The following is a 13,741-nucleotide window of genomic DNA, read 5'->3' as shown; positions in this document are numbered from 1 at the left end:
TGGTCTTTTATAATGGGGTGTCTCACACTGTGCCCTTCCTCTTCCTCATAATTACCAAACAACTGTCTCCACTTTTTGCACCATATTCAACCCTCTCTCTTCTCTTCACCAATCCTTGTCATATACCCAATTTTTTAATACACTTTTTTTTAAAGGATTTTTGCTAACCTAACTGTAACCTCCACTATTATTCCAGTTTATCAAAACACCATCCTTAGATATCCATGAAGATAGGAAACACATATAAATGATGATTACAACTTACAATAGTCATTATGTTATGATTAAGTAGCAAGAGAGAGTGAGTTGATAAGTAAGTTGGAGAGAATAAGTGAACTAGAGATGAAAAAAAAAAAGAGGGAGAATTTAATTTGAGTATTTCTTATTTATGAAGTTATTTAATTGATGAAGTTTTAACACGTGTAAAATTGTGCAAAGTGTAGACTTTAAATATTTTTGGTTAAGAAAATGAAAAGCACGTCTAAGAAATAGAGGTGGTAAATGTAAAGAAACAGTGGTCAACAGAAAGATGTGTTGCGGAGTCCTTGAATTGCATGATCGAGTGGAAGGCAAAATCATGAGTAATGCACAATTTCAGGATCTTCACCTTATAGCCTATATAGGTAGGCGTGTCACAAAATCTTTCCCCTCCTTTTTCTAGTTAAGCTGTATTTGAAAAAGATATTATTGGCAATAAAACAAGAAAATAATGTTAAATAGAAAGGCATTTGAGAAACAATTTTCCAATCTCCAAATCTGACTACACCCATGTGCGAAGATGCCTGGTTGTAAGTTTTTTTATAATTCCGAAAAGAAAGAGCCAAAAGGAGCCTCCTAGTTCCTCCACTCCCATATTTGCACCATGTTTTCTTAATTCATGATCCACAATGACGACAGTGGTCACTTGAGGTACCATGAAGAGCTATGGTGCTTGCAGGAGAATAGAGTTAAGTGTCAAATTTTGCAGATTATGATTCATGGGTCCACTTTGCATGTTTTAGTTAATAGGGTGCATCCCCCCTGATTTCCAATAATTTCATCATACAACCCCACTCGTTAGGATTTAAGAATGTTTTATCACAAAACACATATCTTAGCATATCTCTAGATTAAGTTAATCAAACATGAACCAGGAACAGTTTTAATAATGTCATTTAGTTTGTACCTTAATATCCCCCTAGTTTTGCTCTTTACCTTCTGGGCTTTCGTTAATTTCATTTAATTGGTTGGTGATGAGACCAAAAACTGTTGGAAGATATGAAGAATATATGCTGGATTTCTGGAGGCTCGTCTATTTATTTAGACGTTGTTTAATTACTCCTTTTGTTTCTATTAGTAGGAGAAATGTGTCTTTTTAATCTTTACATTTAAAAATCATTAAGTTTAATCTTTTATATATATATAATTCATATCGATACTATTCACATCATACTATTTTGTTCTTTCAAATATGATAGTAACATATATTAAGCCGTATTAATGAAAGAAAGATGATAAACGTAATTTCATGAAATTAATATTTGAATTCTACCTTAAGTTATAAATAAAATCAAGTGCAAATGCAAAATAAATTTAATATATTACTGTTTCTAGAGAATTGGGTTTGACGCTTTGTTAATTCAGTGAATTAAATCTATTTGACGTGTGGATTCTTGTACCAGGACTTGTAAATAATTGATTTTTAATTTAAATTAGAGGGTTTTAATTCAAGATTTCACAATTAACATAAAATTAATGTGTAATTCGTTTATATTGTGAACCAATTTCACAAATATATTTTATTTACTAAATTGTCTTTTTATTATATGAATGTAAATTAAAAAAGTCATGCATTTTTTTTTCAATAATTGTATTTTTCACATGAAAATGGAATTATGTGAATGGAAATGGTGAAGATGGAGTTGGATTAAAGCAAAGGTATATGAGAAATAAATTATCAGAAATAAAATAAAGCTGATAAAAGAAATTGAACATGGACCCAAATTGTTCTAATAATTATCTGTAGGAGTTTTCGTTATTTTGTTCACGACATTCAGGTATCAACTGTGTTGTAAATATAATTTGGTACCAATTTTTTAGACATAATTAACCTATTAATTTCTTTTCCTCTTTTGACAAACAAACAAAAATAAAATAAAAAAATTACATAATAATTAAAATGTTTAATTAAGATACTCACTTTTATTCATGTGTTGTTCGTTAATTTTATTCATGATTTTTACCAATAAATCTTAATATAAATATCCCTATTTAATTTTGTAATTCATTTTAAATATCAATATCGTTAATTGCGTTAATCATTTTTGTCTAAAAGAACCTAATTGAAACATCTTTTTAAAATTCGAGACTCAATTGACACATATTTAAAAATTGGTAACAAACTTGACACATCCGAACCAAAGTAGATATCATTCGACTAATTAAATATAATTAAAATAACAGTGTAAAAATCCCTCCTATTGCATCGTAGATGTCTACTGCACCCACATTTGCACCACATTTGTTCTCTCTTAATTTCTTTGAACTTCATTCATGAGTTTCCATTTTCAATACGTTTTGAGCTTCACCTTCTGATTTTCATTCCTATAACGACGCTGTCTCGGTATCTTTTTCTTAATTTTTCTTGATTTATTTACTCCCTTTCTCGAATTTGGTAACCACAACAATTATGTGTAAGTTCAATGGTAGAAAAAGAATCCATTAACAGTTACAAGTCTCGTACAAAAAACCAACTACAATAAAGAGATATGTTTTTTGGGCTAATTGATTGAACATTTTGACTCGTTGGTTTTTGTTGATTTTTCCCAGTGATCGTCGATTTGTATAAAATATGGGAAAAATTTATATACTAGGTTGATTTCCATTCAACCAATTGAATCAAGTGACATGGTTCGAGAGAATCAAATAATGTGGTTTCATTAGCTGGATTGCGACATCTTTGTTAAGATAAGATTATATTTGTTTTATCTTTAAAATAAAAATTCAATATTAAATAAATCAAGTGTATTTTAATAATTTAAATAAAGATAAATTAGAAAATTAAAACAGAATTTATACTTATATACTCATTTTTGTTTTTATATTTAATTTTTTAAAAAATTAATATATTCATATTCATTTCTATTTACAGTCGATTGCGAGAATTTTCATCATCATCAAAAACATATTCAAATAATACTTAAAAACACTAATTATTTAAAATTCTTAATTCTTAGTAAAATGTTATTGTTTATGCTCTTATTATCTCAACTTTCTTAGTAATTGCCAATATTGTAATTATCATTTATATACAAATGTAAACTAATTTAAATAATTTTCAAGAGTATAACTAAACAAATTTAAAAATAAAAACTAATGTTTGAATTTATATACCCATATAAACTAATTTAAATAATTCTTAGACTATAACTAAAAAAATTTAAAAATTAAAACTAATGTTTGACTCAAAACATTACTTCAAACTAAACTAATTTTTGAAAACTATTTATAATTCTTAAAAGTTTAAAGTTTGCAACTAAAAATTCCCAACCGTTGGTATTTTTTTTACATAATAATAAGCTTTTTCAATAATGAATTATATGATTTTGTACATACAATAATTTTGTAAAAGTTATATTTTTCTTGGAAGAATGAAAAATCTTCTAACAGAACGCAGAACAATTTTATTTATTTCAATCTATAAAAAAAATGAAAGATTAATTAATTTTCAAGTTTTTCATAATTTTATATATTTGTAATTGGGTTTTTATTTTTAAATTCTTGTGTGTTTAAAATTTTGATATTTTTTAATTAAAATATTATTGTTGCATTATTTTGTTAACTTGGTGACATAGTTTTTATTTTGTTATCTTATTCCATTAACATGAAAATTAATATGTAAAATATCAATTGAAAACTATAAACTCTTTTAATATTGAATAAATTAAAAAATTTAATAAAAAGATAATTTAAAATATCTAAATTAAAAGAAAAAATATTGATTATAATTCATGTTTTAAAAATATGTAAAATAATGACTAGCTTTTATTACTTTTGTTGAAAACGTGTTAGATAATATTGTTGTTACATTTTCATTTACTTTGACGTTATCATCTACAAACCAACAATAATTAAGGGATCATCTTCTGGTTATCACTATTGATCGGACTCTTATTATTATTCACCATATTTCTAACGAAAGTGAGTTATTCATTATTTTATATTAACAATAGTGTCTTTCGAATATATATATATATATATATATATATATATATATATATATATATATATATATATATATATATATATATATATATATATATATATATATATATATATGTTGATCTAGTGATAAAGTTTGAATGAAGAGTTAAAGTTGGAATAGAGAATGGTAGATTCAACTTTTCCACTAACAACACTCACGAATTATAAGATTGACTTTGTAGGTTTAAAAGAATGCTAATAGAGGTTGTGAGTTCTACTCCCACACTAATCGGTATTAACAACTAATGTTGCAGATAAAAAAATGTTAAATGTGTTTTTCTTCTTCAAATTTTAGTGAAATTTGAAATTAATTTCTCTTAACAACTCTTGACTTAACTAATTTCTAATTTAGTCATTCATCTCTTTCATCGTTTGACATGAATGACTAAATTGATATAAAATGATGGACTAATTTCAAAAGTCACTTAAGAGACCAAAAACATATTAAACAAAAAAAAAACATAAGTAAGATATCATTAATTCAATTGTCATAAATTTAAATAAAAAAACCTTAATTAAAACATTCAAAATTTTAAATACTAACTTGATCAAATATTTTAATAAAAAATCAACTAAAAGTAATCATATCACAAGTTAAATAATTTGAAATGTCAAGGTTGCATGAGACTTATCAAAGAAAGACTGCTGCCAACAAGAAGGGCCGAAACGTTTTTAGCAATAACGTTTAATTTAATCAATTAAGTCAACCATCAAACTCTTACTACTAAGATATTATTATCTTGTTTGTTTATGTTTAGAGTCACAATGGTATATCTTATTTAATCCATACTTTGTCTAATATTCCATCCATTTCAAAAGGTAATTTTGAAACTTGTTTGTCAGGAAAGAACAAATAAAAAATTTAATGAGGTAAATAATTTATTAAATTTTCTTTATTGATTATTAAAAAAAAATGCTGGAAGTATTAAAAATTGGTCCTGTTTATGATTTAGTTTGAGCAGAATTGTAAGAAAAAAAAAGTTAACGTAAAACTTAAACATCATTTGATATATAAATAATTGTCAATTAATACACTATTTGTTTCGAAAAAAATAAAATCAGATGAGAAGGTCGAGCAAGCAAGTTAAAAGTCTTATTGGTGTAAGTTTAAACTTTTCAATTTTTTCTAGGTTGGGATAAATATAAATTCATCTTTAACCTGTTGTTGGATCTATTTACTGTCTTTGATTAGATTTTCATTTCCTCCCTTCCTTTTATATATATATATATATATATATATATATATATATATATATATATATATATATATATATATATATATATATATATATATATATATTTATTTATGTTTATGTAACGATGAATTTGAATGAATGGATTGGTTTTGGTCAATAAATCGATTTGAAATTGGAAGATTCATTTCAAACGGACAGAGGAGAAAATAACAATATCTAATTTCTGAGAGGGTGTTTTTTTTATTAGTATCAAATAAACATGTTTTCAAAATGATGAATTGAATTGAGTATTAAATATAACTAATAAAGATATTCCTAATAAATATCATAAATAATTTGTGAATTTTTTTCATATATTTTTAATCTCTGTATGATTTTTGACGGAGAAATATGATGGTTTTAATTGGTTATTGATAAATTAAGTATGGTTGATCATTCGAGACTCTTATAGTCAAATCATGAACTACGACGTATTGGGCGCCAAAGCATTTTCTGTCCAATACAAAAACGAGTGTGAGAATTATTCATTTAATTGTCCCCGAAAATTAAAATTGGTTTTTTTCTTTTTTTTTTAATTTTCATTTAATTTAATTTTATTTAATTTTTTAACTAAATTTTATTAAATTTATTTAACATTTTAAACATGTTTTATCATGATAATTTTTTAAATAATATTGAAATAAAAATTTGTAAAACATATAAATAATTTAAATCTTATTATAAAATCCGTTTGAACCGATAATTACATCTAACAAAATTTAGTTATAAAAACTAAATTTATACGATTCGAGAATTGAGAAAATAAATTGAATCATATTTCAAAAAGAAAAACTAATTCTAATTTTAATTTAAAGTTAAAAAACAAAAAAAAAATATATTTAATAAAGAAAATGAATCAATTACGAATTAACAAAATAATAAGGCACGATATATATTCTATACAGAGGCCAGAGTTGTTTGGTGATAATTGACTTCATTTATAGCTCGTGAGGTAGGTGTAATGTCGAAATAACTGAACGTGCTCAATTCTGACACAAAACACAGAAATATTTTTTGCAAAAATAAGAAAAAACTTCACATAAAATACCAACCTAGGATAGCAATTAATTTGGAAATAATATAAATAATTAATGATTATTTTTTCTCTCTAATAATTAGGTTGAACCCAAGTTATATAATTAATGAGATAAAATTTTCGCCGATCAGATAGTGGTAATTTCCGATCAATGTGTCGTGTAAGTTTTCCAAAACTCAGTGATGAATATTAATTATATATATATATATATATATATATAGTATTCCGTAGATAGCACATGCTAAGGTATTTATTTTTATAAAGTTATTAATTATATAGTTTTGACTTAGGTTCCTCCTTTATCTAATAATTAAATTGTATCTGTGAATTTAAGAAATAGAAAACTTAAGGAAAAGGTTGGAATTATGAGATGCTTAAAATCTTTTGTCAGAGAGCATTGCATGCACATGAAAATCGAACGAAAGCAATACATAATTTGTCTATAGATAAAACAAATACACAGATTAGATTCTTCGTTTTGAATCATATGAACCGCAATTTTTTACTATTACTTTACTCTTTAAAGAGATTGCATGAATAAATAATTAAAGGCTTGAAGATGTTAATTGGATTTATTTGTTATATTTATATTTCCACTTTTCCATTCAAAGGATGATTTTTACTATTTGTCATATAAGATAATTTTTTATGTTTACCTTTTATTGCATAATATATATACGTCCAGTGATAGATAATATATATTTTTTATTTTAATCATCACACTACTTTACAATATTTTATTTTACTATTTTCACACTACATATTAAGATATTGATCCACAATAGTTTCTTGTATTACGTTTTTTTTCATTATTACATTAGTAATGAAAATAGAATGTTTACTTAAAATATCATTATTGAATCAAAGTGAAAAAGAAAAATATTCAAAATCAATGTGTATCCTTCCATCATTTTATATTTGTAAGTTAGTTTTAACAGCTAACTTTACCATACAATTATAATATATATATGATGAATTAATTAAACAAATTTTAGTTTCTAACTGTCGACTTCCAGTTTCCACATTTTTCGGTTTTGATCTAACTTTATTAATTGTCATATTATGTAGTAGATTAAGGTATCATATATTTTGTTTTGTAATCACGTGATGTCTGCGTTAGAAACTTACCTCTATCTCTTTTGTTTGTGTATGTTTTATTTCTTTTGTTTCTTTAGATGGAGGCTGACAAAGAAAATGCAATGTCATGATGCTGTCTCATCTCATTTGTCTTCACATGTTTCCATCCCCAACTACCAACATCCACATTTTCTTAATTCATCTCATCACTGTTTTATTATTTCATGTAATTTTAGTCTAAAGTTTTTTTTTTTATTTATTGTTAATTAACCCCTGCTAAATTGTCTCAGATGTTACTGCTAAAGTGATTAGTAGTGTGTCATAATGTTTACAGGGTCCGCGAACGACGAATATTTAATCCAATTCAGACAACACTACATGTAATATTTTGATGATAAAAAAAAAAAAAGATTGAAAAACATGTCTCAAAATTACAAAAGACTTTTTTTAGAACTTACAAGCTTCTAAATGGTGGTGTTTTTCAAGGAATCAATGGTTGTGTGCTATTTGGTTCGTGCATGTAAATGAGACCAAGAAATCATTAAGCCATGTTTTACTATTCAATATTTTCTTGTAACTCTAATCTTAGACTCTTTGCTATTTTTACTTTTTTTTTTTGTAATGTTCGAATAAACTTCTCTACAAATAATTTTAGAGAAATAAATTATTTTGATAACATAAAATTAACTCATACACAATTTATAAACAAGAACTTAGAATTAATTTAGTGTATTCCAAATAAAATCCAAAATGATGGGGTGGAGGGAGAAATTTGATAGAGTGTAGGAAGAAACTTTCAAAATCCATTTGCCATGTATATTGGACTGGCCCAAAGGCCCAAACAAGGGTGCGAATAATGTTTGCTGGTTTAGAAATCATAAACGAAGTTCCTCCTAGTATATACTTCATCAACACAAACTACTTTTGTTTGTAATCAGATTCCAAAATTAAAAACAAGTTCCCACCTTGGATACTCCTCCAACCATTCAATTGTCAAGGTCGGAATGAGTAAATGAAGTAATAATTATACGAAGTAAATGCTGCAGACAAAATTGGCTTTTTGAAATTCCAACTTCATTCTCTTCCTTTTGAAATACGTCACTCTCTCCCGTCAAGAATTTTCTTCAAGTCATGTAAACGTGGTTGAATTCAGGACAATGAAGTGAAAGAGACAGAAATAGCGATTTCATGGAATAACAATAACCCTAGTTACGAGTAAGTTTTTCAGAAATTACACAAGGATTTTGACAAAAAAACAAAAACTCATCCCAAGCATGATGAGAAATCAACGTAACATAACTTTTCGTTCTCTAACAAAGCTTCACACTCTTGCAGGCTTTTGAAGCACTGCTGATAACACAGCCTGTGACTTACCTGATCCAAGACTATCAACTTTTTCACCCACAACCCACTTCAACTTTTTGTAACCAAACCGTTCAATCAACCTAGTTAATTCTCTTTTCTTCTCTTCATCAACACAGTACAAGTTATCAAGCCAAAACAAACCACCCGCTCGCAAAACACGATCAATATCAAACATCAAAAACTCCAACTTCTCCTGCCTCCCCCCATCATCCAAACCACTCGCAGCATGCACCAAATCAAACACATTGTCATAAAACGGGAACCTATGATCCAAGCTCAAAAACAGAGGGAAAAGTCCTCTTGCAGCAATGAATTCACTGAATGGAGCACCAACATTCAAAGTGGTAGTAACCACAGTAACATTCCTCTCAGCCATCACAGCACCAAAGGACCCAGAACCACCTCCAACATCAAGGCCTATCCTAATTCCACCACCTCCCAGAGTTAACACATCGTCAACTACAAAATCATTCTTACTCCTAGACTTCACAAACCTCTGATTCTCGTACCCATTAACCAAATCAAAGCAACCAATGCAATCTCTGCTCAACTTCTTACCCTTCAAACACTCAAAACTCTTGCAACCTAAACCACTCCAGTTAACAGTGTTGTTAACCGGAGGTTCCCAAAGCGAGGTGGGAAAAGGTAGAAGCCCCACCTTGGAAATGGTTTTGGCAAAACACCTTCTTCTCGGTAAAGGCTCACACCCTTTCAAAACGAGTTTCTGTGCCACACTCCAATCATTGGGACAGGGTCCAGAAACCTTGTAATTCATGTACTGATACAACAAGTGTGAGGACTGGTCGCAGGAGTGGCCCACAGACGAGACCATTTCGGTGATTCCAGTTTTGGAGTCTTTGCCCAGAGGAAGGTGGTGGCGGCGGAGAAAGAGTTTGAGTTCGTTGGAAGTGTTATTTCGGGAAAGGTCGATGCTTTCGTAGCCGAGGAGGTCTTTTTCCATCTGGGCAAGTTTCTTTTGCGACAAATCGATCTCTCGGAGAATGAGGGTGACTTGTTCGGAGATGAGGGAGAAGTTTTTGTGAAGAAGGTGGTGGTTGTGAAGATCTTTTGGGGAAGAGGAGAAGGCATAGAGGGCAAAGAGGTTGGTGGTGATGACGGAGAAGATCATGAGAATGTTAACTCCGGAGGAACACACGGTTGCTCTTCTGAAACTGGCAGTGCCGTCGCCTATTTTCAGAGACACGGAACCCATCTCTTTGGCTTGATTTCACAATGGGAATTGGAGACTAAACAAAAACACTCACTACACTGATTTGCCTAAGAGAGGAACGCGACAAGGAGTGGAACATCGTGTGTGTGTCTTATGTGGTTGCAGTGTGTTGCTGTTACTTTACACACGTGAGCTCGTCATTTATTCGCCTTATGTGTATCATCAATACTTTTGACACATAATACAATTTTTATACTCATTTTTTATATTATTTTTCATTGTTCTTTATTCTTTATTTTTTTTCAAGTTCATTTTTTTTATGACATCAATATCATTCTTTTTGTCAAATAACATTTTTTGTGTGTGATTAATTATAGTTAATGAACGCTTAGTGATGCACAGGAAGGGACAATGCTTCTTATGATTTGAAGACTACTTCCTTCCACCTTATCATTTCATTTTAGCCTTCTTTGTTTTGTTCCATTTTAGGCTTTTTGTTTTGTTTTTTATTTTGAAAAATATTCACGTGCACTAAAAAGCTTATTAATACTTAATATATATCTAATAGAAAATAAAAATAATAAATTTTTAGAATGTATGATGTGATAAAATGAAAAAAAAAATAAGTGCTTAATAAATGGGTATATGAAATTAAATATCATTGCTCTTTTTGTTTTGTTCCTCTCTATCTCTTGAACAGAAATGTCAAATGCTACTTGAGAGCCCATTCCTTTAAATACATTCTTCTTTTAATTGTCTGAAATTTATTAAGTGCTATAAATTTTATATAATGATATTTTTTTTATAGTTTTAAATATTTAATTAATAATAAAATGTACATTAGAAAGGGTGTACTTACAACTCCTTTCTTTTTTAATTTATAACTCTCTTAATAAATCTGACTTACTCTATAAATGACAACATATCTTCTCTCTTATAGCAACAAATATACCAAATAGAATTCTTTAACCCTGCAGGTTGATGAATGTGTGCCTCTCTATAAGGCCAAACACTTGTTCAACAGAAAAAGGTCAATAAATTAAAAAGGCCCCTCTGAAATTTTAACACAGAACATTTACTTAAGTCCAATCTTTACATAACCACATCAACTATTCAAAAACTGGCTTTAAGAGAGATAAACCCAAATAGAATGGCATACGGTAAAGTTAGTTAAGTGTATCTTCCCTACTTCGTTCGATGTGTTAACAAACTAACCTTCTCAATCCTTTAATATGCTCTCCACTTTTATCCATACTTTGAAAATAGGCTTTCACAGGCCGCTGTGAAATTTTAAAACTAAGATAGCGTGGCAATTATAAAATTTATAATAGCCTACAGACTCGGCCACAATATTCACCAAAATAATTTTGGCTAAATTCATTTTCACAGACTCTCAAAAGAATAGAAAAACACTTTCATTCCAAAATAAAATTCCGAGCTCATCTGTTTGGGGCAGTTTTACATTTATTCGTGCTTAAGATTTTAAATAGGACACTTACACCGCAGTTAAATCATGATTTAGCATTCGCAGCAACAACTATGGTACAAAATTTTGTAGCAGCTGGGCCAATAAGTATTGCACGCAAACAGTTATTATCTCCTGAAATATAAGAACATTGATAGCCAAACTTCAAAGGTTTGTGTTTCTGTGTGTTGTGCTTCTGAATCAATAATCTGATGTGATTTGGCAGCTTATGTTCACAATATTCGTACTTTATAGAGAGCATTGACATAGAAACACTGTAGGTGCAAACCAGAAGAAAGAAAAAAGCAAGATCGACAAGATTACAGTTTCAAAATTCAGCAATTGAGGGGCATACATTATTATGGAAAACATATGCAATCATGTAGTCAATAATTAGATGCTGAAATAAAGTAAGGCATGAAGCAGCAGCAATCGGATGCCTTTTCTCCGCTAACCAAAAGGAAAAAAGAAAAACCAGAACAATCCCCAGCAGTTAATAAGCTCAAGAATTTTTAGCTATTGCTTCTTGTCTTCTGCTTTCCTTGGCTGAAAGAAGGGCATATAAAGCACACAAATTAATTAGAACTGTTATAACTATAGACTATACTTCACAGATAGAAGACAGATTGAAGACGACGAATAAAAGTCGTATTCAACACTAAACCAAATTGCTGAGTTATCAAAACAGAAGTTGTAAAACCATGCATATAAAATAAACCGCTGTTGTACAGGCACAAGTAACTACATACAAAAAATCCATCAAACAACAATGACAACATATTTAGACAATCAGTTAAAGGATAAGAATATGAGATAAAATAAATTGAATTTCTGCAATATGTCAAAAGTAAATCATGCACTTCAGTTTTGGTAAAGTTAAATGAGAAAACTTCTATAAAAGTTGAGTGCATAAGTTGACTTTAGTTCATAGAAGAAGAGCTAAATTCATGTTAACTCTCAATTTTCTTATAAATGCTGGTGAATAAATTTACCCAAACTAAGTACTTCGTTTTATCAATCAGCAACACAACTACTATAGAAACCCATTAAGTTCATTGTATCATCCACAAAAACACCACACATTCCCTCATAGGATCCACGAAATTCTCCGTTTATGGAGCACAAACCCAGAACCAAAAAACTAGCAAGCCTAAAATGAATTTTGCGAACCACACCTTACTCTAAAATCATCACTACTCTTCCATCAACAAAATTTTCATTCACTAGCATAACAAAACTCTACACACTATCCTTTTGGTTGCTCACCTAGAATCAGGTGCTAATCCCTGAATTACGAGGATTCAAAGAATTGACTACTTGTCATAGATGCTTTTACCGGACACAGGGATCTGAGAGAGAAACTTGTAATGCATAAAGGACTATGGTATCTGTTAACTATATCACTTATGTTTGCACTCTAAACACAATCTGAATTGTGAAGTATCACATAATAAAATCAACGAACCCTTTTCACTTAAATTACTTAAGTGTAAAAATATTACAGAATAAATAAAGTTGAAAATGAGAACTCACTTTGGTAGGGGGTGCAATTTGAGAAAGCTCCTCGTCGGGGATGATAACGGGCCAGGATTCCCCTGCTTCACGAAACATCTGCTCCGTCTCGAGCTGCCGACCCTTTTCCAGAATCAAGTTTCTTATGCTCTGTGCCGGTGTCGCCGTCGCGTCGAACAATTCCTCCACGCCGTTCACGAATGTCACTGTTATCTGCGGCGCGCACTCTACCTTGCCGCGCTTTACCTCCACTTCGCACGCCGGGTTCGATTCCTTCGCCTTACGCGAGTTGCATTGCGCCAGAAATTCCATACACGACGCCGTTCGAGGATCCAACGCGTTGAACTCGATTTTCACTCTCGACAGGAACTTCAACATTGTGCTATCTGACTCGGAGTCGTAAAATCCAAAACCAATGAAGACCAAAACCTTAATCAAGTTGGTGAAGAACACGTAAAAGGAGCAACCGAAAAAGGTTTCTGGGGATAGATGAATTTAGGGTTTCGTATTTCAAATTTTCGCTTTCTCCTCCATTTGGGGGATTTACTATCTCTAATTAACAATTACTGTAAGTAATATTCAATATTGTAATTAATTTATTTTTAATTTTAATATATAGACTAAAATAAGGTTTTTAT

At 29.6% G+C, this 13,741-nt stretch overlaps 2 protein-coding genes across 2 annotated transcripts; both read right to left on the bottom strand.

Annotated features, from left to right (window-relative positions):
- Nucleotides 1-8,753: 8,753 nt before the first annotated feature.
- LOC114162830 lies at nt 8,754-10,265 on the bottom strand. The gene has a single exon (XM_028046808.1). It carries the CDS (start codon nt 10,166-10,168, stop codon nt 8,912-8,914), a length of 1,257 nt encoding a protein of 418 aa, XP_027902609.1. The 5' UTR covers nt 10,169-10,265; the 3' UTR covers nt 8,754-8,911.
- A 1,477-nt stretch (nt 10,266-11,742) lies between these two features.
- On the bottom strand, nt 11,743-13,644 carry LOC114162368. Its single transcript, XM_028046234.1, has 2 exons — nt 13,125-13,644; nt 11,743-12,137 (listed from the first exon to the last, which is right to left on the bottom strand). Exons 1-2 carry the CDS (start codon nt 13,479-13,481, stop codon nt 12,108-12,110), a joined length of 387 nt encoding a protein of 128 aa, XP_027902035.1. The 5' UTR covers nt 13,482-13,644; the 3' UTR covers nt 11,743-12,107.
- Between the last annotated feature and the right edge of the window lie 97 nt (nt 13,645-13,741).

This window comes from Vigna unguiculata, chromosome 9, assembly GCF_004118075.2.
Source record: "Vigna unguiculata cultivar IT97K-499-35 chromosome 9, ASM411807v1, whole genome shotgun sequence".
In the NCBI taxonomy this organism is placed as follows: Eukaryota; Viridiplantae; Streptophyta; class Magnoliopsida; order Fabales; family Fabaceae; genus Vigna; species Vigna unguiculata.
The sequence above is the reverse complement of the archived record's forward strand: the minus strand, read 5'-3'. Positions and strand labels throughout refer to the sequence as shown.